We start from the raw sequence: 26,128 nt of genomic DNA on the forward strand, positions 1-26,128 counted from the left end.
CAACCTGCCAAACTAGTTTAATCCAACACCAAACCAGGGAAATAAGAACTACACAGCAGGCAAACTGTTTTTCTTTCTTGGTGGTTGTACACCAAAGAAATGGGGTAGAAAGGACCAGTCCAACACCCACAGCCCATGCCAGCCACTTAGTCATCTTATGCCAGCTGGCTGACTTGGTTCCTGTAAAACACTAACCTTATAGCAGATGTAGCAGATGAGTAAGTATTTTCCACTGATACTGTAAATTCACCCTTACTGGAGAAAAAACAACCCACATTATAAGCAATATATCAACATTTAGACATTAATCCCACAGTGCAAGAATTTACTGCAAAGTACCTTTAATGTGTTTGCATCTGCAGAAAGCATTAGGATTTGCTTATTTGGGCACCATAAATTAAGTGTGTAGCACTACACATCAGACACTGAGTCACCCCAACCAGTATTAATCCAGGTGAGTAAGAAAGCTGAACAAAACACTTCTGAAAAAGGGTGCATTCACAAACCCAATACAGTTTTAATTTCTTTCAACCAAAGGCTTCCACTTAACAATTGTTTTGTTAACGATAAATAAAGATAGGCTAAATGTTCTACTCAGTAAGTTAAGTAATTCATCAAACCCAGGTTTGAATTATTATGACGTTACTGTTCAGCAACCCCATCAAAATAAACATTGATACTGCATTGTCAAATAGAAAAAGAAAAAAAAGTACAGCTGCGGCAATGCATTCTGAGCATTTAAAAGAAAACACCCGACTCTGCATCCTTCCGACTGCCACTCTGCTTTGATAACTTGAATGTCACATTTTTACTTCAACAGATAAAGCACTCTGCTGAGAATATAAAAAGTTATAAAAATGTAATCATAAAAGACTAAATATTGGTAGGCATGTCAACTTTCTTTTAATAAAAACAAAAATAGTCATTGTTATCTATTTAAATAAGTATTTTGTTATAGAGTGTTCCAGTTATTGAAAAAGGGCCCTTAAAAAACCCAACTGCCTACGTTTAAACCCTACCCCTCTTGCCCCTTAAGACAGAACTGAGGGAAGAGTCATTTAATGTGCAAATTGGCAAAACAAATGTGGAGGAGCAGGGACTTCTTGAAATGATGTTCCCAATCAATTCATGGTTTATTCTTTTACAGTATCAACCTTCAAAAAGTAAAACAACCAAAGACGTCTAAAGAATACACAAACAGACCTTCATCTTCGCATTCCTTTCCAAACACAAAAATTATGTACAGCATGTTTAATAATATGCAATATGCAAAAGCTCTGTGTTGCTGTTGGCAACATCTACCCACCCACCCTCCTTATTCACAAGTGTACCTCTACTAAGCACAATTACATCACTAAGCCTGTTAGTTTGGGGGGAATCTTAAATTTGTTAAAACTGAAAAATCTTGGTGTAAGGGCTCCACTCATTCGACTCAAGGTTATAGACTTCCACCGTGTTCAGAAACTCATTGCCATCAAATCCTCCCACTGCATAAATGGTATTCCCTACAGTTGTGATCCCAGCATTGCTCCTCGGAGAAGTCATGTTTCCCATCACCTTCCATTCATTTCTAGCTGGATCATACATCTCCACACAACTGATAGCATGAGAGCCATCAAAGCCGCCACCTACAAACAGTTTGCCTAAAAAGAGAAACACGACAGTCAGTTGAAACGGGCTCAGAAAAACAAATTTTAAAAACCTCCAAAACTCTGGGTAAGTTGTAAGTAGAAATGCCTGGGTTTTTCTTTCTTTTGTTTTGTTTTACAGTTTTAATTAAATACCTATGTAGGCAAGGCATAGTAATGCATACTTGTACTGTCACCATTCAGGAAGCCACGACTGAGGGCCCAGGTCTGCCTGGGCTACATAGTGAGATCTTATCTTACAAAAAGAAGAAAAGGTCTGTGTGACTGGGGCAAGGGTCCTAGAAACCATGGTATAAGATACAGTAAATGGACAAGAATGCATTCCTTTGGAGACTCAGGCAACTACAGGGAGAAAAGGAAACTGTATCATCTTAAGTACATCTCCCATGGCTGTCTAGCAACTATTACTGTGATCATTTCACAGATGAAGAATTAAGAGATATAAAGGTAGAAATTTGCTTAAGGATGTGACCAAGAAGTTATAGGAGGAGTTGGGGTGTGTATGTGCGTGTGAACACTTGCCCAGTAAAAGTGAGGCCCTAGTTCAAACTAGCACCACAAAGGAAAAATTACAGAAAAAAGATCAGTGACTGAACTTCTAGAGCTTTCACCTGCATTTTTGGTACAGATGTCTCTTCCAGAAATACTTATGACTACTTTTAAGTACCTATGCAATAGCTAAATACTATAACAGAAATGTCAGCAATAAACTCCATGGGGGAGGAAAAACACTAATTCTCAGATTGATTTTGTGTGCATAAAGCTTGTATACACACAGCTGTAACTATACTGACAGGGCTCACACAGGTTGGAGATCCTGGGTCAGGAGGCTGCTAATTATTGTCAGCGCACTTATATGCTCACTAGCTGAGCCACAAAGCCTTGCTAAGACTCAGCTTTGTTCCCAATGATGTTAACTTACCAATCCAAGACTGGTTTGTGGATACGGCTCACAGAGGGAAACTTAGAACTTGGTTAAGAACACCCACCAAGAGGTGGGTGAATGAATGTACTTCGCTTACTTTTGGACACTTGGGGTGGGGGAGGGGGGCATTTTTAATCCTTTTGTGTCACAAGAGACACTGGATCTGAATTTTAAAAAATTATTCATAATTGTATGACACGGATATGGGTATGTACATGGTAACAGAGGACAACTCTGCAGAGTCAGTTCCTTCCTTCCACTTTTACGTGGGTCCTGGGGATCCCAAACTCATGGCTGTTTCCAGTAAGGCAGGCATTTTACCTGCTGAGCCATTTCACCAGGCCCCACGATCCGTACGCGAGTGTTTAAGTAACCCTTCTTGGAATTTTCGAACTAGCTCTTGCTATTTTGTACTATTCACCTCTCCAAACTCACCATCAAGAACAGCAACTCCAGCTCCTCGCCTCGCCACATTCATGGGTGCAATTAAAGTCCAGGTGTTATTTTCAGGATTGTATCGTTCTACTGTGTTCAAACAATTCCAAGATTCTGCACCTCCAATAATATACAAATAACCACCAAGTTCACAAACTGCAGACTGATGTCTACCTATAAAAATCAAGGCAAATCAGAATTATTACTAAAGCTATTGAAACTGTAAATGTGGGTTACAATCTATTAATTCAAAGAACTGCCAATCTATTAATTCACAGGTCTTTTAAAGAACTGCCAAGTTCAAGGCCAATCAGTTTTACCTATACAAAAAGCTCTAAGCTAGCCAGGGATACGTAGCAAAACCATACCCCAAAACACAACAGAGACCAATCAGCTTACGAATGTTAAGAGGCGCACAGCTTGTCCACGACTTTGTGACAGGATCAAACACATCACAATTTTTCAGGCCTTTTTGACCATACGGATCGGAGCCACCAACAATGTACAATTTCCCAGCCAGAGCACACACTCCTAGGAAGGTGTAAAACATGTCAATAATTGAATTACCATAATTAACCACTGGCCTTCTCAGTTAAAAGGGAAGTATCATTTTATTACCTGCATTACAACGGTTAGTTCTCAACTCTGGAACAGGAGTCCAGTCATCAATACTTGGGTCATACATTTCTCCACAACTCAGGTCATCTGAGTGTCCATTTGATCCACCCACCACATAGAGTTGTCCCTATGTCAAAAGTGATAAGTGAGAATTTCCCTAGGAAAGTCTAGGAAAAAAAAAGTTAACACGATTGTTTTGCAGCGTACTGTGCTTACCATCAGCACAGCCATTTGGAAGCGGGCTCTTGGTGTCCTCATGGGAGCAAGGAAAGACCAATGATCTGTTCGTGGATCATAGCATTCAACTGTTCGAAGACATTCTTCTCTGTTATAACCACCTGGCAAAAGAATCACAAGTTTGCTTAAAATGTGAAACAGGATCAGAATGGCTGCATTTGATCCCTAGTGGCAGTGGGCATATTACAATGTCTCCTAGGCTGGTCTTAGAGTTGTGAGCCTCTTATTTCACCTCCCAAGTGCTAAGATTAAAAACTGTATTTTTGGCTGGAGAGATGGCTCAGTGGTTAAGAGCGCTGCCTGCTATTCCAGAGGTCCCGAGTTCAATTCCTAGCAACCACATGGTAGCTCACAACCATCTATAATGGGATCTGATGCCCTCTTCTGGCATGCAGGTGAACATGCAGATAGAGCACTCACATACATTAAATAAGTAAAAAGAAGAAAAAAAATTTTTTTAAACTATATTTCACCAGGACCCTGACAGAATGTCTTTAAGTAGCGTACCCAACAAGAAAAATATTTAACTAAATGTTCCTAGTAGTCAAGGAGTAACATTGTCTATATGAGCCAACTGCTTATTCTGGCTTGAAAATTAAGTTTATTTGCTCTGTATTCTAACATACAGGTGTACTATATAGAGAGAGCACTTGGCCTAGCAAGCACTGAGGCACTGTGCATCCAAGCCCTAGCACACCACCATGTAACTTAAACAGCTAATGACCTCCTCTAGTCAAAGGCAGGGATATTCAACAGCAATGGTTTTCTGTATTGAAACAAAGCATACTGAGTCCTCTCGCCCCAAATCTGCATGTCATAAGTCAATATAAACGCTCATCTACAGGACTGTCTGTCCCACTCATCGTTCTGCTCTTACCTGCAGCTATGAGTTTGCCATTCATCTCTGCTGTCCCTAGCCCAGACCGCGCATACTGCATGGGAGACATGGGCTTTTCTAGGAGCTCGTCTGGCTGCATCTCAAAGCTTAAACTCTTGCTCAGTTTTGGAGTACTTGTTGGCGAGCTCTGTGGACTGTTCCGCCCGTGAAGGAAAATGACACAGAATGTACCGTCCAGCACAGCCAGGCACAAGTAAGTGTTATCTGTGAACACAAGAGCTCTGTGTTTACCATGGAACTGCTAATACTTGGGGTGGTTAGAGGATTCTGAATTGCACTCCAGTCTCCAGATCGGAACCGTCTGCTACGGCTTTCCATATGTCATTGCCGAGTTTTTCCTTAGTCATCTCAAAGTATTAAACTGACAGCTATCCTTACAAATAGATAAACTGAAGGCAAACTTACTTGAAGTCTTTTCTGAAGCAACGATTTTCCATTCATGCTTAGGATTTTGCATTGAAGCATTTGGAGAAGAGAGACATCCAGTGGAACTGCCACTTATCTGCTTATGGCCATTCTCACGGGGTGGCTTTTTCTGCAAAATCAAAAGGTAGCTACAGACACCTAGCCAGAGAGCATTCCTGCTGTACCTTTGTTCCTGAGCTATTGTGCAACACTGCTGATACACTGAGCGCCTTCTACCTACACAACACACTCATAGAACACAAACCAACACTTCCCAGCCAAATTCCTGCCACACATCCACTATCATTTAAAAGTGAAACAGCTACATCTACACAATTGGCTGCTCAGAAAAAGATCAATTTAAGCAACTCAAAAACATGTCACAGATCAAGCAGCAGAATGATATCTCAATGTGGGAACAGGAAGGAGAAAAAAATACATCTCATCTGCTCTATGCAAGAAACTGTCAGCCTAACGAAACTTTCTAAAATTGTATCCTTCATACAAATGCCAACAAGGAGTGAGTACACACAGATTCTGCCAATCTCTCTAAAAGCATTTGCATATCAGAAGCATGTGTGTGTACATTTTAGGGCTGCTTATTGATACTGTAAAAGCTCAACACAAAGAGTAATAAATGAAGTAATACTAAAAGAACCATTCACAAAATTGTAATACGGGAGAGGCAACAAAGGATTTTTTGTAGCTTCTTTCAGTTACCTTAGCCCTTGCCATTCCAAGAGAAAAGATCATATAGAATCCTGAGTGCTGGGTTTGATGGTGGTGCACACCTGCCATCACAGCCTGAGCTAAAGTGATACTGAGCCTTAAAAGGTCTACCATGAAAAGAACAGGCACTACAAGTCAACACCTGGCAAACCCTGCTTAGCCACTTATCCTAGTCTCGAGGGACAGACTGCACAAACAAGTACAGTTTCCAATAGAAACTTGTACTGCTGGTGGAAAGAAAAAGCAACAGAAAAACGTCAAAGAAAGATTCTGATTTTTAAATTATTACAAGACATATTAATATCTCTACCTCAGTCTGTGGAAAAGAGTCCCAAAATAAGAAATAGATGATGCTTATACTAAATAGGCTTAGCAGCAATAAATCCTGCTCTAAATGTATGAATGATAACTGAAGAAAATGAACGAATGTGACCAACACTATACCACTAAAGACTACAGGCATTATTTAATGAACACACCTGATATGAGAGCCTATAATTTCTTTGGCTTCCACACTTTCTTCTTAGGTAGCTTTTACAGCTTGAGCAGGCTCTAATCACACTTCTACTTTCCAGGATTCCTCTCAACCTGCGTTTTCAGTTTCTGAAGTCTATGTTATGGCCCTGCATCTTTTCTGCTCCATGATCTCTACTCAGGCCATTTTAACAAGAAAGGTCAGAATGACACACATCCTAACGATCTTTTCAAACTTTCCTTCAAACTTCTCAAACCACTATTAAGACCTACCTCAACATTTGGAGGATGGAGTCCATCCTCTCTCCTCTATACTCTTAGATTGTTAAACTCATCATTCTTGAAACTGTAAACTATTACCTGCAGTGTCTACAAACTGTTCTCACAAGCTTTAATCTACCATCTGTGTCTGACCATAAAAAAAGCAAAGTCCAAGCCAACAATTTTGGAAAGCTAAAAAATGGAAACTCGTTGGATCATATAGCCCAGACACAACCACCTAGCCGTTAGCCACTTGCTATGATTAACAAATGCCACCTAGAAACAGAAGTGACACAGCTGTCTAAATTGTTTCAAAGTGTTTCACTAGTAACTTTCTTTAATGTGTATATTCTTACCGCCAGTATTCTTCCTAAATTCTCCTTGCCATGCATGTAGCTCAGTGGTGGAACATTTGTCTGTCATATGCAAAGACCCTAGGTTTGATCCCAAGCTCCACACAAAATAAGTACAATTAAACTTCTTGCCACTGACAGGAAAAAGCATCAGCTGTACGCCTACTTTCCAAACTGGATTGCCACCACAGAGCAGCATCCTTGCACAGATAATCTTCTACCACTTGTCTAAGAAAAGTCCTCTCAGTCCTAAGCCTGCTGTCATGATGCCCTCCACCTCACATCTCCATGGCCTCCCTCAGGGCCTCTTCTCAGACTGTATTGTTTACCACTGAAACAATACAGCCGTAGGGTCTATAACAGAAGCTGTCTATGCTTCTTTAGCATATATAAGGTAGTACACATATAAATGTGGCTTCAAGACCCCAAATTCTTTAGAAATGCCACGGACTGCCACAGGATACCAGACAGCTGTAACCTGACAACGTAAGCACACAAGTCAGGATAGGGCCACTGACCCAACTGTTAAAGGAAACCCTCCGCAACCTGGGTTTGCTCTCTATCATAGCCTTTCACAATACTGAGCTACATGCCAAGTAAAAATAATGCATATTGCACGACTATTACTTGAAAACTCCAAATATAGGCAAAATATGTCTGTATCTCAAGTTAGGGCAATGTTTCTTTGGACAGCATAGGCAATGATTGAAAAATGGTTAAGAGGAAAGCTCCAGGGCACTTCTTAATAAGAGCATGGTTTAGTGAGCGGCTCACTGTGATATTCACAATTTGTACGGCTACCAGGGTGTTGCTTGGCGTTGGAGGGCATGAAGTACATGCAGAACACTGGGTTTAATTTACAATATACAAAGTAACAAGAGAAGGTGTTTTTTTTTTATATTATCAGTTGTCCATAAGTTAAAATTGTTTATACATCTCAATGTTTGTTCTCTACAGTTAAAAAACTATGACTTAAGTATGTGTTTAATAAAGGCTACAAAAGAAACTCAGTCAGCACAATGAAGCTATACTGCGTTAATACATTTTGCCTCAGAAATATCCAGATCACATTGTAACACATGATCAACCATTTCTGAGTTCAACAGTGTGTAAACTTAACATTATATATAAATCATGATGCTGTTTCTATTTCTTGAGAGTTCAGTAATTAAAGAAATAGTCAAAATTTCTTTCACAGCCATCAGCAATGTAAATCAACTGTATTTTTTAAAAAACTGGTCCTATTAGTCATGTGTGTTACAAATAACTTTTTTAAAAAAACCTAGCCAAAATAACAAAAACCTAATATATTGCTTCATTTTACTGTTATTACTAGTTGTGAACCATATTTTAAAAGGTGTAAATGGCGTCGATCTAATTTGCTGAGTTAGCTTCTATTTGGTGTGGCAAAAATGCTGGAAGCTCTAAAATATGCTTGTTTTATCCCCCCAAAAATGTCTCTGTCGAGTTATAACAACGAAGTTCGTCCACTTTCCTTTATTAAAGGAAAATTTAAGTATGCTATTAGTCTCCAGTTACATTTAACCTGAGGTTACCTCAGACTGTGCAATGTGTACCTGCACAAACTGAATGTGGTCATCATCACTGCCAAACACCTCAGCCTGTCCATCTAGTGGGTTCCCATCAAGCAGCTTGTGATCAGCTGAGTAGTACAAGGTTTGAACCTGCAAAACAGCAACAGAACACCCATGTGGCTACTGTCACCATGGCTACTCGCTAGCATGAGATTACACAACCGCCTCAAGGTAACCTCCAGTGTGCTTCTTGACATCTTTCTCTGGCAGGATCCCGAAGTAAAGAAAAACACATGTCATGGTGGTAAAAATGTAAAAAGCAAAACAAAAACAAAAATCAAAATCAAATACAAAATCTTCTAATACTGGCTGAAGAATCCTTGGCTTGATTGGCTTGAAAGAAATCTTCATTGTTCCCATAGCTTCTATTATATGACATTAAGAGAAAAGGGCATAGTACAGCAGATTCTTAAATACATATATTTACAATAAAATACTGAATAGTTTACACCTTTAATGATAAATGGTACTGTCTGAATAAACATACTTCTCTCCTATAGGAAATGTCAAGAAAAGCACATAACAAAAAACAAATGCAAAACTTCAAGCAAACTGCAATCTTCCTGCATGGATGCAAGTACACGACTATTGCATCTGACTCCCATGTAGGAAGTCACAGAATTCAAAGAGCATCTGCTAGCCCTTTTATAATGCAGCAATGGTGGTGAGTCAGCCTAACAGTAGGTAAGCTTTACTGAGCGTGGAGGGCTTCTGTGGAATGACACACTCCAAGTTACTCCACTGCTCCAACACATGGACTAGTCCCAACTTCTCCATTAAATTTTGTTTTTCTTGTGTACTTTTTAAAAACAGCCCCAAGTTAACTGACTAGATGTATGAACAACACCATTGAAAACCACAAAGCTTTAGCGGTAAGAACCCTGTAAAGGAGTAAACACCATTAAATCATCATCGTTCTCTGCCCACAGCGGACTTTTCTTAGGAGAACTGGGGCAGGACTGCTGCTTCTTTACGTGTCAATACACTGGAGGTTTCTTCTCGCTTCTTCAGTCTTGGGGATCCTAGTTTTGTTAATAAACCTATGGGGAGATAAACCAATGGGGAGGAACAACCATTAGAAGCTTTACCTACTTGTCAAACTTAAAGCAAAAACCTGTGAAGAAAATTTAAGAATCTACAGAAAATGTCAGTACCACCTCCCATTTCTAAAGCAAGTTACACGTTACTTTAAAGAGAGCACGTAATAAGCAAAGGAAAAAGAAAAAAAAAAAAAAGAAAAGCAGAAGAGCAAACTGAGCGGTTCGTTCAGCTCACCTGGACACCCCCCCTGTCTCTCAGCTTAGGGGTACCTATAGCAAAATTTAAATCCTTCAGGGTCATGGTTATAAAATAAAAGTGAGAGGGAATCCTTCATGTTATAGCAAAAATGGTTTGTAAGAACTGTTGGATCCCATTTACTCTAAAACTAACCTCTTCCATGAGCTCTTCCAGGTTGTCTCCATTCTCCCAGATGCTACGCTGCACCCAGTTGATTACCTTTGTGTACAATTTGCCATTGCTGGGCAAGCAAACATTATCTTCAAGCATTACCTCCAACTAGAATTATAAACAATAAAACAAAAACCAATGACACCCACACATCAGCTTTGAAGAAATTCTAGCTCTCAGGTTCATGTTCAGTTTTATAATAAAAATTTTATTCCCGGGGGGGAGGAAGGGGGGGGTTAGGGTCAGGAGTTCCGCCACTAGCTGAGGTGCTACCAATAGTTGTCGATTTCTGGGAAGCAAGGTTTCTTTTGGGTGTGGCTCTTGGTAGGTCCACCGGTTTAGTGGGTTGTTCCATACCCATCAGTAACAAGCAGCACACAGGGCCAAAAAAGTTTGAGAGAACATGAAGTTGAGTGTGGATCCGGGAGTTAATACGGTTAAAATACACTGTACACTTTCTTTACGTTCTCGACAACATTGTATTTTAAAAGTTGCATTCCATGAACTTTCTGTAATTTGCAAGGAAATCAGTAAGCCTAAATAAAGGAAGTAAACAAACTGAGAGGCACTAGGAGCAACCCCGTAAATGTATCACACTATTGTAAGCCCTATTCACCAGACAAAGACTGTGCCTGCTGCTATAGAGTGCCAGTCCATTTGTGTGGCCTAGCTGGCCTATTCCTTACCTTTAGTCTCGGAAGCTTCAGAAATTCCTCCTCTTCTGAAATTTGTAACAAATGCTCCTGAATATAAGCATCAACCTTATTCAACAAACGGGAGTCTCCCATACAACTTGCAAAATTTCGGTATGAGATGCAGCTAGTAACATCCATTCTAGATAGTAAGTAATCTCCACAGACCTTAGAAAAGAAATACAGCATGCCAATATTTGCATACAGTTTACTGGGTATTTAACGTCAATACATAAACACCACCTGAAATACAAGGATGCACCAGAAATCAAATTAACAATGGGATAGCATCAGACTTTACAACCTGCCAACACATGTCCTAATGACATTACCCGGGCGTGGTGCGCGCCGATGCCTAGAATCTGGGGCACCTGGGAGGCTGAGACCAGAGAAGTCTAAATTCACACCCATCCTGAGCTACATAGCAAGATGTCTCAAAATAAAACCAAACAACGAAATGCAAATGAGAAACATCAAAGATAAAATAAAAATGTATAAAAATGTAACCTGTTTAGTAGCAGATGTGACAAATGGAAATGCAATGTACAGGTTCTGGGTGTTTCAACAGTAGCAGTCAGGTAAGGCTCTCTAAAAGGTTACATAAATGGGGCTATACTAAAAAAGTCAAGTGTACAGCACATGCAGAATGTAGCACAAGGTTAAGAAAATTAGAAAATAATTTTGGAAAAATAGCATCTGTATTAGGAAGAAGCTGGAATGTCAACGTGTATCTGCATCATAGGATTTCTGTTAAAATGTGTGGTGTGTACAGGTGTCATCTGTAGGGTAGGCGCATGTGTGGAGATGAGAAGGCAGCACTGTAGATAGCTTCTCCTTTTCTGCGTGAGACAGAATCAGGTCGCCATGCTTGACACAGCAAACACCTTTATCTGCTGAGCCACCTTGCTGGCCTAATCATAGGATTCTTTTTTTTTAAGATTCACTTATTTTCATTTTATGTGTATGGGTATTTTGTCTGCATGTCTGTCTGTCTGTGCAATATACACAATGTGCATGCAGTGTCTGCAGAGGCCAGGAGAGCACGTTAGATATTCTGGAACCCGAGTTACAGACGGTTGTGAGTCATCATGTGCTTAGAACAAACTGAACCTGGGTCTTCGGCAAAAGCAAGAAGTGCTTTAGGCTTATGGGCCATATTGTCTGTCACAATTGTTTAACTCAGCAGTTCTCAATCCGTTGGTTAAAACCCCTATGGAGGTCAAATGACCCTTTCACATGGGTCACCTAAGGCCACTGGAAATATCAGGCATTTATATTACAATTCATAATAGCAAAATTAATTATGAAATAATAAAAATAATTTTATGGTTGGGGGTCACTACAACACGAGGAACTGTATTAAAGGGTCATGGCATTAGGAAGTTTGAGAACCAATGGCTTCACTTTTGTTACTGTAACTACAAAGTATAGCTTAAATCTACACAGCTATTCTTTATAAAACTTTATTTAAAAAAAAAAAAGCCTGGCCTGGCCTGGCCTGGCCTGTAATCCCAGCACTCAGGGAGGCAGAGGCAGGTGGATCTCTATGAGTTGGAGGCCAGCCTAGTCTACAAGAGTCCAGGACAGCCAAGGTTACAGAGGAAAACCTTGTCTCAAAAAACCAACAAACCAGGCAGCCAAAAAAGCCTGGCCCTTTAAGAAAATATTTGGTTTCCTGGCCCTTATTCAAAGCTGCAGTCTCTGGTTAAAAATCTTACAACTGGGGGTGCTGGAGAAATGGTGGGTCAGAGTACTGGCCGCTTTTCTAAGTGATAAATGCTGTTCCAGAGGACCTGAGCTAGGTTTCCACAGCCACATCAGGCAGGTCGCTCACATCCACTGCTAACTCCAGCTGCTCAGGACTCAATGCCTTCTCGTGGTCTCTGCAGGCACTTTCCCACACGCATGCAGAACATATGCACACATTAACTCATGCTCTCAGATACTGTGAGCATGTCACTTTAATCCCTTAACATATTTCCTTTGCATTGCTCTAGGGTGAACACGCAGTTTTGAAATTGATCTCAGCTTATGCTTAAGCTAAAAGGTTCATGTCAAGGCCAAGCTACAGTTCCATGTAGTAACCTTACAGTATCACTAATGTTATTTAATGTCCTATCAGAAATAAATGTATCTATCCATCAAAGGCGTGTAGCATTTTGTGTAACTTCATTTCCTAATACTATCTGTCATCATCGCAGAAAAATATAAAAGTAGTTTAAATATAAAAATATTGAATGCAAAAATCACTGAGAAAGACTCTGACATCGCCATTATGCCAGAGGAGACTGCCAGTCAAGAGAACAGGTGACCCTCCCACATGACTAGAGCCCGAGGGTCAAAACCAGACGCTCAGATGAGAGGAAGGGATGGAATTTCCAAAGTCTTGGGCCTAATTAATGTTTCATGCTAACGTCTACATTCTAACCCCACAGAACACCCTCCAATCTACTCTGTCACCATGTGCAATACACTACCTGCTTTACTCGGTCCATCTTCAGCTTCTTTGCGGCAGAATAAACATCTTTTACTAACTCCTTATCCGCTTTCAACCTATTGAAAAAAAAAGAATAAAGTCTTTTTTTTTTTTAAGTTATAATACCAGGCTCTAAAATTCAGACACTTGGTATTCTGATTTTCTGGATCACGTGGAGGTACTCACTGAGCAGTGTATGCATAATTCAGCAAGACTTCAACAGCTTCTGGATTGAGATCATCCAACTTCACGTGAGAAACTCCGTGAGGGTCACTGTCACTGTTAAAGATTTCAAACAGATAGGGGCTGCAGCAGGCCAGGACCGCCCTGTGTGCCAGCATCTCATGGCCGCAGACCTGAGATAACAGAACCAGAGTCAGGCTCCCGGAGACCTCGCGCTTCTCCAGCCGATGGACACATCAGCCTCCTCTGTCTCCCGTTTCTGGCTAAGTCTTTTAAAAAATGAGAAAGGTGGCATCTCACAACTGAGAGGTTGGCTCAATGGTTCAGAGAACCTTCCAGAGAACTAGCACCCACATGGTCGCTCACAACAGTCTGTAACTGCAGTTCCAGGGGATCCTGTGTCCTCTTCTCTCCTCCATGGGCACTACACACGTGGTACACAGAGATGCATGCAAGCAAAACACCCATACACATAAAAGAAAAGTAAATAAAATCTCAAAAAAACCTAGTCATCTCATTAAACACTTGTTTGGAGGGTAAAATCCAACTTATGGCTTTTATGAGTCACGAATTAACTTTTAAATACCTGAAGCCGAACATCACAGAACTGCCCACTTTTCCTCAGGGCATTCAATTTGGCAACAGAAGATTCAATGAAATTTTCATCTTCAAACATCAAATATCCATTGGGAATCATTTTTCCTTATAAATTTGGCTAAACAGAAAAAAAAAAAAAGAAAGCTAAGTTACTTTACATGCAAATTGTTTTTTTTCAAGAGGGTGTGGTGATACATGCCTTTAATATCAGTCAGCATTTGGGAGGCAGAGACAAGAAGAAACCCTGTTTCAAAAAAGAATGTTTGGGTGTATTTTTTCAAACATAATATAGTATCTTCTTTATACTGAAATCTATCCTACCAACACACCAAAAATTTAATCTAGCAGAAATAATAATGGTTCAAGATGCTCATTTATTTTTTATTTTTCAAGACAAGAGTTTCTCCGTGTAGCTAGCCTTGGTTGTCCTGGACTCACTTTGTAGACCAGGCTGGCCACGAACTCACAGGGATCTGCCTGCCTCTGCCTCCCTGGGTGCTGGGATTAATAGGTGTGCGCCACCATGGCCAGGATGCTCATGTTTTTATCCCAACTTCAATCCTAGGTTTTTTGTAACCAGTCATACTGTCGTGAAAATCCCAACAACCTGAACCAGGTTTCCATGTCTGACGGACACTCCTTCTGAAGGGAGGGAAATGAAGTACTTTCCTCCCAAACCTAGTCAACGAGTGACTTAACAGCTACGTCTAGAGGTTCCTGCTGGGCTTTCTTTACTCCCAAATAGAAATAAATTAATCTTCTTTTATTGTTTGTTTTGGTTTTTGAGACAAGGTTTCTTTGGGTAGTCTTGAACTCACAAGAGATCCGCCTGCCTGTTTCCCTGAGTGCTGGGACTGCAGGCATGTACCACCAGGCCCAGCTCTCAATGTTCATTTTTTGAGACATCTTATATAGCCCAGTCTGGCTTTAAATTCAGAACACAGTTGAGACTGGCCCTGAACTCCTCAATGCCCCTTCCTTTACCAGAGGGCTGACATTACAGGCATGTACTCCTACCCCTGGCAAAACTAACATTCTTTGTGAAGACACATGTTCCATATACAACACTGGGAACAGAACATAGGGCCTCAAATATACTAGGCAAGCACAACCACATCTCCAGCCTATTGTTCTCAAAACATGTTTTCAACCTAACTTATAAAATGTAAAACGCACTGTTAAAAAGCAGTGGTATGGGGCTGGGCGTGGTGGTGCACGCCTTTAATCCCAACACTCGGGAGGCAGAGGCAGGTGGATCGCTGTGAGTTTGAGACCAGCCTAGTCTACAAAGCGAGTCCAGGATAACCAAGGCTACACAGAAGAGACCCTGTCTCGAAAAACAAAACAAGCAAACAAACAAAAAAGAAGTGGTATGAGATTTCATTTTAAAGTAACTTAAAACTCAAAATAGTTCACAGAAAGGGACACTAAGGGAAGAAAGAAAAGGGAAGAAATAATTACATTTTAATTAAAAAGAGCCAGGTGTGGTAGCACATGCCTTTAATTCTAGCACTGGGGAGGAAGAAGCAGGTGGATCTTTGTGAGTTCAAGGCCAGCATGGTCTACACAGCAAGTCCTGGACAGCCAAGGCTACATAGAGAAATCCAGTCTCAAAAAAATGGAAGCGGGGGAGGGGAGATAAAGATGTTTTTCAGGATGGGGTGGTTACCACCAAGCTGGTTAATGTTAGACATGCATAATATTCACTTACCAACTTTTCCTGATGAGAAATGTGTCACTGAGAACGCAAATGATGCAAAGACAAAAGCACTTCGTTTCGGTATGAAGGTGGGTGGCGGAGTGAAGGTAGCTGTCTTAGGCTTTAATGGTGGTTCCAAAACTAGCAGGCTTGAAAATGATGTAATCAAGTCCTTAAAAGCTATAGACATGAATTTCTTCTGTGATAATCATGCATCATAATCTGTAACAACAGCATATCTAAATTAGATATTCACACGAACCAATCTCTCCTTCATGTAGGTAGAACAGGTCATACAAAATAAATCAGTCTTTGACGTAAAAAAATTGGCAAAAAATATTCATACTACATTTTAAAAAAACATAAACTACTAGCAGTTCTTTATTGAACATGCAAATAGTGATTTAAAAAAATCCTAGCCAGGCGTGGTGGTGCACACCTTTAATCCCAGCACTCAGGAGGCAGAGGCAGGTGGATTAACTGTGAGTTCAAGGCCAGCCTGGCCTACAAAGAGTCTAAGACAGCCAAGGTTACACAGAGAAACCTTGTCTTGAAAAACAAAACAAAAAAACAAAATCCTTTCTCATTGTTCAAGAGGCATATGCTAGCCTGAGAAGTAAAGGACAAATTAAAAATATTAACTCTCGAATTTTTTATGATTAGATTCCAGCTAATAGGCAAACACAAGATGTCTGCTTTGGGAGTCAGGAAACCACCTTTGGGCACTATTTCCAGAGATACACACTGCTATAAGCCAGACATCCCACTCTCCAAGTGTGCTTGGCATTTCACCCCTGCCCTTTTTCAAGTTGCCTCTCTACCTGGAAAACCTTAGGCCAACCTCTGACAGGTAAACTCTTCTGCCCGTTCCCTAGAGCTAGAAAGCAGAGACCCCGGGTCTCCGCACTCAGAACCTCCTCTGGAGACATGCATGGGGTCCAGAACTAACTGTTCTGTGCTCGGCTTCCAGGTTCATTTTTAGGCCAGCCTGTGTTACACGAGATACTCTTTTTTGTTTGTTTTTCAAGACTGTTTCTCTGTGTAGCCCTGGCTGTCCTGGACTCACTTTGTAGACCAGGCTGGCCTCAAACTCAGAGATCGCCTGTCTCTGTCTCCTGAGTGCAACATATCCCATCCCATGTACACAGAGAACACACTGGAGATTTACAATCACTTAAGTTGCGTTTTGCCTGTACATGTCTGTGTACCATGCTGCAGTGCCCTTAGAGTCCAGAAGGAGGCAGTGACTATGCTAGACCTGGAGTTAGGAGTGATCAGCTACTGCTACAAACTGAACTGAGTCCTAGAAGAGCCAACCTCCCACCAAATGTCTATTATTTTTGACAGCTTGGATGTTCTAACTTGGATTTACTTGGGGAAGGGGCACTACCTTACTATAGTCTTTAAGGAGAAAACTTTGTAGAGAATTTTGGGGGTAATTCTGGCACATGCACTTGTGCATTACGTACTTGCACAATATTGTTTTGAATGTTGTTAAAAGAATACAGCTTTTTTTATTTAATATCTGACTTTCTGCCTATTAAGATCTTAACATATTCTGGGTTGTAGTGGTACGCGCCTTTAATCCTAGCACTCAGGAGGCAGAGGCAGGTAGATCTCTGTAAGTTCAAGGCCAGCCTGGTCTACAAAGCGAGTCCACGACAGCAAAGGCTACAGAGAGAAGCCTTGTCTTGGAAAAAAAAAAAAACTTAACATATGAGACACACAAGTCAATAGTCTTAGCACTTGGGAGTGAGATGGGAGTATTAAGAGTTCAAAGCCAGCCGGGCGTAGTGGCACACGCCTTTAATCCCAGCACTCGGGAGGCAGAGGCAGGCGGATCGCTGTGAGTTCAAGGCCAGCCTGGTCTACAAAGCAAGTCTAGGACAGCCAAGGCTACACAGAAACCTTGTCTCAAAAAAACCAAGAGTTCAAAGCCAACTTGAGTTACATAATGAGTTTCAAGGCTGACCTAGGTTACATGAGACTGTCAAAAGAAAAAAAGAAAAAATTAAGACAAACTTCACCTTTACCATCACTTACCCATTATTACAACTCTATTTGACTTAAAAAGCTAACCCATGTCCAAATGATGTTTAAGTTAGTGTAAACTTGTTTTTAAAATTCATGTTCACTTTCATTAAGGTAAGCTTGGGTATATCAGACGCCACGCAGGCAAAACAGCCACACACACACAATACTTTTAAAAACTTAAAGTATTCTCAAATGTCATGTTTCTTATTTGATATATAAAACTAATGCACAATCATAACATTTTAAAATGGAGAGAAATTTTGTCATTCAAAAGCCAGACCAAGGTTCAAACATCCCAAAGTCATACAAGAATATAAAATTTAAAATACAGTTTGAACTAGTCCATTTTTATGACTGAAACGGGTCAAAAGGAATATATACTAAACACATTCCAGTTCCTTAGTGTGGCCAGCATGAGAAATGGAAGGCAGCGGGCTTCCTTTTACTACCAGAACATAAGAATCACTAGAGCCTAGAAGATTAGCTTAAGTGAAATATAATCCAGCAGGTCTTACAGGCTGTGAAAACAACAGGCCTGGCAGTCCCCACCCTCCATTAAGCAAAAGGAAACATCACGTTTTCAAAACATTACCAAGGTAAACTACAAATATTTAAGTTTAAAGGTAATTTCTTTTTCTTCAAGGAAGTCAATTATGAAGTAATTTAAGAACTCCCAAGCCAGGCGTGGTGGTGCACGCCTTTGATCCCATCACGCAGGAGGTAGAGCCAGGTGGATCTCTGTGAGTTTGAGGCCAGCCTGGGCTACAAAGCTACTCCAGGACAGCCAGGGCTGTTAGAGAGAAACTCTATCTTGAAAAACCAAAAAGAACTCCCTCCCTAGTGCTAGAGTAAACCGAGGCCTTGTGCATATCGGACAAGCACTTAACCACAAACGTCTGTGGCACTAAACATGGCACACTCGAACTGGAATGAAACACTTAGAACTGAATGGAATTAGCTCAATTTCCCAGCCTTAAACATTTCAGAGGCCAAAGAAAGCAGAGAAAACAGCTCAAGCTGAGGGGAAGGGAAGGCATGACAGCACATATTCCAGAAACTGTAGCTATTTTGGTTTCAATAGATGGTAGATTGCAGGATGCACATGGTACATGGTGCGAGAGGAAGTAACCAACTTATTTTAAGGTTTTAACAACGCTAAATATAGAGACCAAATGAAGTATTTAAAAAGGGTGTTTGAGAAGGGGTATGGTAGGGCATGCCTGGGAAAACCACGGCACAGGACATTTAAATGAAGATTCTGTACACCCATGCTTGCTTGGTCCTGAGTGAGGACTTAAGGTATTTTGGCATGGATGCTCTGCTATCGACACATCACTTTTTGATATTGCATCGAGAAAAACGGGAAGGAGAAAGAACAGAGTCTGAGATGTTCTAATATTGAGGTACCTGTTGGATATCCAGGCTGACAACCGAAGTTGACGGGTTAGAAACATTAACAAGTAGTAACTGGCATTACAAGTTAAGTATAAAATCCCAGAAATCACTTCAATAATACTTTTAACACCAACAGAAGGTAGGAAGATACTCAACCTGCAAGAATACTTTCCTGCAGGATCTGACCATACCACCACTCTGATAAAAAGCTAACAATTCTTTCAGGTTTGCATTAGTATCACTGGATAAGACATTCAAAGAAACATATTTGGAAAAACTACACTCACATGGTGCCTAAAACATCTAAACAAGAAAAGCAAAATCTCACCATTTAAAAGCAAAAGACCAACCCCCCACTAATTTAATCCTAAAATAAAACCCGAAATGCTTTATCTTCGGAAAGAACAAAGAAGACAACTATAAATTAAGACAATGGCTACAGAAACAGGTCTATTAATTAACCCAGTATTTCACATATTAGAAATCACAGAGGAAAGACACTCCCTGACTCTGTGAAGCGAAGCCACCAAAGTACAGAGGTTTGACCTTATGCCCGGCTAGGTAGCGTTAGAACTTACTAGTTTCAATCTAATTCAACTCAACACACTCAGTGTTCATTCCTAGGCTTACAAAATAGTCCTTTAATTTTTTTTCTTGATTTTTCGAGACACGGTTTCTCTGTGTAGCCTTGGCTGTCCTGGACTCAATTTGTAGACTAAGCTGACCCCGAATTCAGAGAGATCCTCCTGTGCCTTTTGAGTGCTGGGATTACAGGCTTGTGCCACCTCACCCAGCTTCCTTTAACATTTTTAATATGTTAAGTTTTAGCAGGATTCAACCTCCTGTTTCTCATCAGTATTTTTCTTTCATGCCACTGGTGTTAGCATGAAAGAAAATATGGCCATTGTGATCTAGGCCATGTTGCCCTTGTGTACCAGACTTTCAGAACTATGGTGCATTGCCAAAACAGGAGACCACAACAAAAACTCCTAAGAACCTGACGTCGGGAGTTTCCAACCTCCACGGCCGACAGTCGACATCAAACAAAACGTTCTCTTTTAGGCAGTCTGATGTTTTTTTTTAATTGAAATGTCTGCTGTCCAAAATCATTTGTCTACAATGTATTGGGAGAAAAAGGCAAAAATATTTCTCAAGTTTGGGGGTGGATGGGGAGTGTTCATGTTTCTTTATGTTCATCTCCAGTTGGAAATTTCTCGGTGTCTTCCTTTCAGGAATATACAACGAGGTCCTTCACAAAAAAGGGTGAAGGGACAAAAAGCATGCTCTCCACTTATTTCAGAGTGCAGGGACCCCGCGCCGCAGGCCTATAACGCGCTCTCGGAAGGCACAGAGAGCCACCCGCGCCCCGCACACCCCCGGCAACGATTGGCCGGCGGCGCAGTCACTCAGGACTGACACGTCAGGGCAGCCGCTCCCTCGCTCCTCCCGCCTCCTTCTCCCCGCGCTTGGCAAGAAAAGCGGGCAACGTGGAGCTGGAACAAAGGACCCCGCGGTCCACGGCGACCAGGGACTCCGTGCCACCCTACGCCAAGTCCCGGGAACCGATGCGCTCTGAAGCCAGCCCCATGTCCCTAGCTGCGGGCTGCGGGGAGTCTTAGCACAGAGAGTCCCGACCCGCAGCCGGCACCCGCTCTTGACAGCGGGGAACCATGCCCACAGTCCGCGGTGGTGGCCGCCGCTCTCTTCCGGCGAGCCATCCTTCCTAGCGGTCCTCAGGGCTAGGTCCGGAGAACCTCCGTCACCCTGCGCTGAAGCCTGACGGTCCCCGCCCCGGCGCAGGAAGGTTTTGGACCACGGCGCTCGTACCACGCGAACCGGCTACAACGCGAGCGCGGGGTGCCCGCGATGCCCGCTCCTCCCGGGAGAAGCCGGACGCTCCGCACAGTCACCATCTTCCCACCCCGCCCTCTTCCTCCCGCGTCCAGCGCGTTACCTGGGTCATCTCTAAAGAGATGGTGAAATTCATCTCCAGAGCTTCGACGGGTGGCAGGCGGAAGGCGCGGGAAGGGGCGCGGGGCGACCGGGATGGAGGCTCCTGGCTCAGGAAGACCTCGGGGTACTCGCAGGAACTCGCTCGCTCGCCGCCACGACGCGCCCAGCAGCTCTGAGCGACCGACCTCCACGCGCGTCCCGGACACACTACCGCCGCCGCTGCCGCCGAGCGCGCTCGCGCCGCACTCCCTTGCACGTCACCACGTGCGCTGGCGCCAACGCTTCCCGGCTGCTTCCGGCTCGGATGCCTGGGCGAATCAGAGGCGAGCTCCGGGGAAGAGCCCGCTCTGAGGCTCCGCCCCCGGACAGAGCCCCACCCACCTCCCTGCGCCCCCTCCTTGGCCGCCCCCTCCTCCCTCCCCCTCTCAACTAGGTCAGCGCAAGGTGATCCGGGGGAACCGGACGGCGGTCGCCGCTCCTCGTGTTACTTATCGGGCGCGCTCCCTCCCGTGCCTCACACCCTCGCTTCGCCCCCCTTTTTTTTTTTTACTGTCCAGGAACCGGTTCCGTCCTGCCTCCTTCACCTGCTCTGCCTTCTCCAGAGATCCGACGTGGCGATTGGAACTCTAGGCGTCACACTTGACTTCTAGGCAACCACCCTAGACTGGATCTACTTGTTGTGGGACAGCCCCCCCCCCCCCCCGCAGTGGTTGGGCGTCAGGTGCTTTCCTTGGAGGTGTAGGGGTGAGGAATGGAGGAAGAAGAGATAAGTCTGAGAGGAGGGCCTGACCAACCAGCCCCTTTTTTGGCCTGGTTTGGGGTGAGGGCTCAGTGAGTGGAGAGACCAGTTGAAGAGATATTATCAGTGTGCCATAAAAACGGGTTCACTTCTACTTTTTGTCCCATGGTAGTCAATTCCTCACTACTGTCGCCTTCTTTGGAAAGTAGGTTGGAGGATTGTTAGTCCCTATCTCTGCCTCCTGGGGCCTTTTAACTCAGGAGCCAAGCTCAATTATCCACCCACCTTGTCCCTGGGAGGCAATCTGTTTAGAAGTCAAATGTGATTAAAGCTGCCCTCCACAACCACTCCGTATGACTCTGAAGGTCACACTGCAAGATGAGGGGATTTGGTGAGATTATATCCAAACGTGTGTAAATTATGCACATACTCGAGTTAGGTAAGGGTTTCTAGGTTAGTTTAAAGAGGGCACTTACACAGTCTAGACCTAACTTTGTATTTCATCATCCCTCTTAGTTTCTACATCGTTTCTCGGAGCTCTTTGTCAATGCTTCCTACTCATCCTTCGTTTATGCTTATGGGGCAGGAAATAAAATTTTGGGGGGGGATGTCTTTATTACTATTTTAAAAATCAGAGCTTGAGGCCTGGAGACTTATTTCCTTTTTGTAGTTGTTGTTTACCGGAAGGAGGGAGTAAGATGTCAACTGGGATTTTTGTGTCTTAAAGAGAAAAAGACTGGCGTATGCACCCGACTTTTCTCTTTCTGCTGGTGCATCACTTGTGTTGCAAAGGAGGAGATTCTTAAGGAACACGGTTGTTGAGCTCTTTCTAGCAGTGAGAGAATATGAACTGCCCACTGGGGACAGGCACATGACTGGCCTGCTGGACACATGCTCCTACTTGCTGTACACTAAATAGCGCCTTTGTAATCTGAAACAGTCAACACTTCTCTTAAAGCTACAGCGTGATCAGAGGCAGTGCATTTGTGCCTTTATGTATTTCCTTCTTTATGAATACTGGCATAACTTATACACTGCATCCGTCTTTCAGGCATCTCAGTCTGTATAATAAGCCACTGACACTTGCAAGTGTGCCATAAGTGATTATTTGTGTTGTGTCTTTAACAACAACAAATGATATAATGTTCTCAGGGCTGAGGATGTAGTTTGGCTGTTGAGTATCTGCATCTCTTTCCTGACACTGCAAACCCACATGCACAGGTTTTCTAAGGGTGCTCATTATTAATTTTTTGAGTGCATCTTTTGTGTCGGCTAAGTTAGGAATTGATGACAATCGTCATCTTCATTTTTTCTCTTTGATCATGCTTCAAATCCTGTCCCATACTGAACTCTGGCCAGCAACTTGTTTATTCTCAATGTGCTTATTTCCTAGGGCCACCGAAACAAGTTACCACAGATTGTTTTAAAGGACAACGTTTGTGTCCAGTAATAAGACGTTAAGTCTGAGGTCAAGGAGCTAAGCAGAGGTTCTCTCTCCGAGACTAGGGAAAGATCTGCTCCGGGCCATGCAGCTAGCATCTGCTAGTGTCCTGGCTTCTACAGCAGTGTGTGTGTGTGTGTGTGTGTGTGTGTGTGTGTGTGTGTGTGTGTGTGTGTGTGCGCGCGCGCGCTCGCGTGTGTGTTTGAGACAGGGTCTTATGTATCCCAGTCTAGCTTTGGGCTTACGATCCTCCTGCCTCAGCCTTCCAAGTACTGGAAATACAGAAGCACACTACCGGCACCAGACTCTAATATGTATTTGATATTTTCTTTATTTGCATGCCAGTAATCCAGATTTTCCCTTTTTAAGAGGTTATCAGTCACATAGGAGTAAGGGCCACTGTGTTCCAGTATGACCCTATTTTAGCTAAATCTTGCAACTGCTCTGTTCCCAAATGAGGTCATGTTTGGACGCCCTGAGAGTTAAAACTTCCACATGAATTTGAAGGGAGAGGACAAGGTTCAACCCCTGAGTGTTGGTCACTGACCACATGTGTAGGAATCGTCCGATTGCTCTTGATAGGCATACAAGTCCCCAGCTTTGCCGGGGACAGGTACTCTTCAAAGGAGCATCCTAGCAACTGTTCCCCGCAACATACTAAAGTTTTAAAACCCACCGCCGCTCCTTTTGAATCTGCTTTGCGCAGTGGGACTGGCTGCACTCCTCTCAGATAACTCTCCAGCTCTCTCACTTAGTGGACATGCTAATTAAGGCAGGCTTGACTTAGTTAAACCTTACCCATTTAGCAATTCTGATGCTCCATAAATCAGAATCAACCTTAACTGTGAGTCCGACTTTTGTTTACATTTTAAGCCATCTGTGCCACGTGACACTATTTTTTGATCGATCGCTGACATTTTCTGTATGTCCTGTGCCTAATGAAAGCTGCCGCTGGTCCAGCTTGGCAGAGCACTGCTTTGTGTCCTCCAATCCGGTTTTCTCCTGTGTTCAGAGTGACTGGCTTGTCTGTTATTTTTCATTCCTTGCAGCTAGTGTTTCCATTTCCTCAGTTTCTTTTTCTTCTTCCCCTTTGGACCTTCAAGGTATGTTCAGGGCACATTAGTGAAATCTTAAGAGCAAGAACTACAAAATAGTGTTATCAAAAAAGGCACAAGAAAGAAGCAGAGGGGAAAAGCCTCCAGCTTCCATGCTCTGAGCATTAAAGTAGGTCACTGGAAATCATTATGTTTTGTAATGCATAAAAATTGAGAGCATGGTGCCTTTCTAAAATATTGTTTCTTTTATCTACATTCCCTGCTATTAAAGATTCCACTTTCCTGGGTAAGACCTCCATAGATTTTTTTTTCACCAGAATAAAGCAAACTTTCATTTACATTTTTATAAATCTGATGATTAGAAAATGCTTTAAGTATAGATCAGAACATCTTAAGTGTGTTAAATTATCTTTACTGGTTGCTACAGTATCCGAAGAGACAGTCTTACTAATGGCGTTGTGCTAGTTTTCTGAAGTCATCGCTGATATAAAGTTTTGGAAATCCACTCGTCTCCTACTCTGACTACAAGGACTCCCTGATGGATTTTTTTTCCTTTTTGACAGTTTCTGAGGAATTAAAACGTTTCATACTAGGACTAGGCTATAGCTCAGCTGATACAGTGCCCCTCCCCCCATTGCTTCTACAAAGCCCTCAGTTCAGGTCTCGGGAGAGGAGGACCATGAAGCCAAGGTCATTCTTGGCTCCACAGGATGTTCCAGGCTGTCCCTGGGATGCAGAAGACCCTGTCTCTAAAAATAGCACAAAAGGAAACTTGTCATATTCTTCCTATGGTAGAACCTCCAAACGTGCTGTTCTTACACCATGTAGCCACAGGTGTTCTGTTCTACCCTGGTACTCTAGGCTTCTATAGCAAAACAAAACAAAACCCAACCAAACCAAAACCAAAAGGCACCCAAAGCATCCTTTTTTGTTTGTTTGAGAAAAGGTCTCGTGTTGCCCAGGCTGGCCTCAAATTTGCTATGTAGCTGAGGAAAACCTTGAAATCCATATCTTTCTGCCTCCACCCTCCATGCACTGCAATTTCAGGCATACCTGTAATGTGCAGTGTGGCCCCCGGACCCAGCACGAGCAAAATCTTTGTTTACTCAGTTTGATTCTTGAAAAGGAAGAACAGCCTGGAAGAAATGCCCTTCGTACTGAGTTTCAATGTCAGGACTCAAGTGTGAAAACAAAGTTACGTTAGCGTGTAGCATGATCTTCACAGTTCAGCCCAGAGAGGTCTTTTCTTGTGATTTCTTTGAAGACTTCATGAATGAAAGTGACACAGTACAGTTCAGTTACAGCAACCAACCGGCTGGTGCTAAGTGTAAACTGACCACTCAGCAAGGGAAGTCAAGAAGTTTTGCGAAAGGAAACGCCAGAAAGGGCAGAGCAGCTGGGGTGGAACGTTCTTCCTCCTTCTTCCAGACCAATCCCTGTGATCTGAAGACAACTAAGAGAAGAATGAGAAAACCGTACAGGACTAGATCTGGGTGTGGTGGCACACGCCTGTAATCCCCGAACTCAAGAGGCAGAGGCAGGAGGATCACTTTTGAGTTTCAGGCCAGCCAGGGCTTTATACTGAGACCTCGTCTGAACAAAGCAAAACAAAAATTTGCATTATCTCGAGAGCCAAGTTTTCCAACTGCTAAAAGACAGAGTCATAATATTATAATCTAGAGGGTTCTGTTCCTTAATGGTCATATCTCTCTGCCATATCTCTCTAAAATTAATACCCTCAGGGACAGAATTATGAAGTGAAATGCATTCTCTCCCAATTGTCTCTCACATCTTACTAGACAGGAAAATGGCGGGATGCTAGGCAAAGTGCCACAC

The 26,128-nt window shown here is 42.6% G+C and overlaps 1 protein-coding gene across 4 annotated transcripts; it reads right to left on the reverse strand.

The window, feature by feature from the left end:
* Positions 1-1,109: 1,109 nt before the first annotated feature.
* IVNS1ABP (influenza virus NS1A binding protein) lies at positions 1,110-21,344 on the reverse strand. Of its 4 annotated transcripts, XM_084782247.1 has the most exons (15): positions 21,059-21,325; positions 15,688-15,897; positions 13,966-14,094; positions 13,383-13,552; positions 13,198-13,273; positions 10,715-10,888; positions 10,011-10,136; positions 8,562-8,669; positions 5,168-5,297; positions 4,742-4,966; positions 3,844-3,965; positions 3,628-3,754; positions 3,409-3,540; positions 3,010-3,183; positions 1,110-1,643 (listed from the first exon to the last, which is right to left on the reverse strand). In XM_084782247.1, the coding sequence occupies exons 3-15, from the start codon at positions 14,074-14,076 to the stop codon at positions 1,390-1,392; spliced, it is 1,929 nt and encodes a 642-aa protein (XP_084638373.1). In that variant the 5' UTR covers positions 14,077-14,094; positions 15,688-15,897; positions 21,059-21,325; the 3' UTR covers positions 1,110-1,389. The 4 variants fall into 4 exon arrangements, with proteins under 4 accessions (XP_084638373.1, XP_084638374.1, XP_084638375.1 ...); XM_084782248.1 differs by lacking the exon at positions 10,011-10,136 and having other exon boundaries at positions 21,059-21,328; XM_084782249.1 differs by lacking the exons at positions 10,011-10,136; positions 10,715-10,888; positions 13,198-13,273; ... (2 more) ...; positions 15,688-15,897; positions 21,059-21,325 and adding an exon at positions 9,479-9,615.
* Between the last annotated feature and the right edge of the window lie 4,784 nt (positions 21,345-26,128).

This window comes from Acomys minous, assembly GCF_964271855.1.
Source record: "Acomys minous genome assembly, chromosome: 1".
Classification (NCBI taxonomy): Eukaryota; Metazoa; Chordata; class Mammalia; order Rodentia; family Muridae; genus Acomys; species Acomys minous.

What these genes read in the sequence shown, in the direction of transcription:
- IVNS1ABP (XM_084782247.1), bottom strand. Translation starts at nt 14,076, where the DNA reads ATGATTCCCAATGGATATTTGATGTTTGAAGATGAAAATTTCATTGAA. An exon ending in TGGCAAACTCATAGCTGCAG is followed by an intron (nt 3,966 to 4,741) that starts GTAAGAGCAGAA and finishes TTCTTTTGCCAG; the next exon opens with GTGGTTATAACAGAGAAGAA. An exon ending in TCCAAATGGCTGTGCTGATG is followed by an intron (nt 3,755 to 3,843) that starts GTAAGCACAGTA and finishes CTTTTGACATAG; the next exon opens with GGACAACTCTATGTGGTGGG.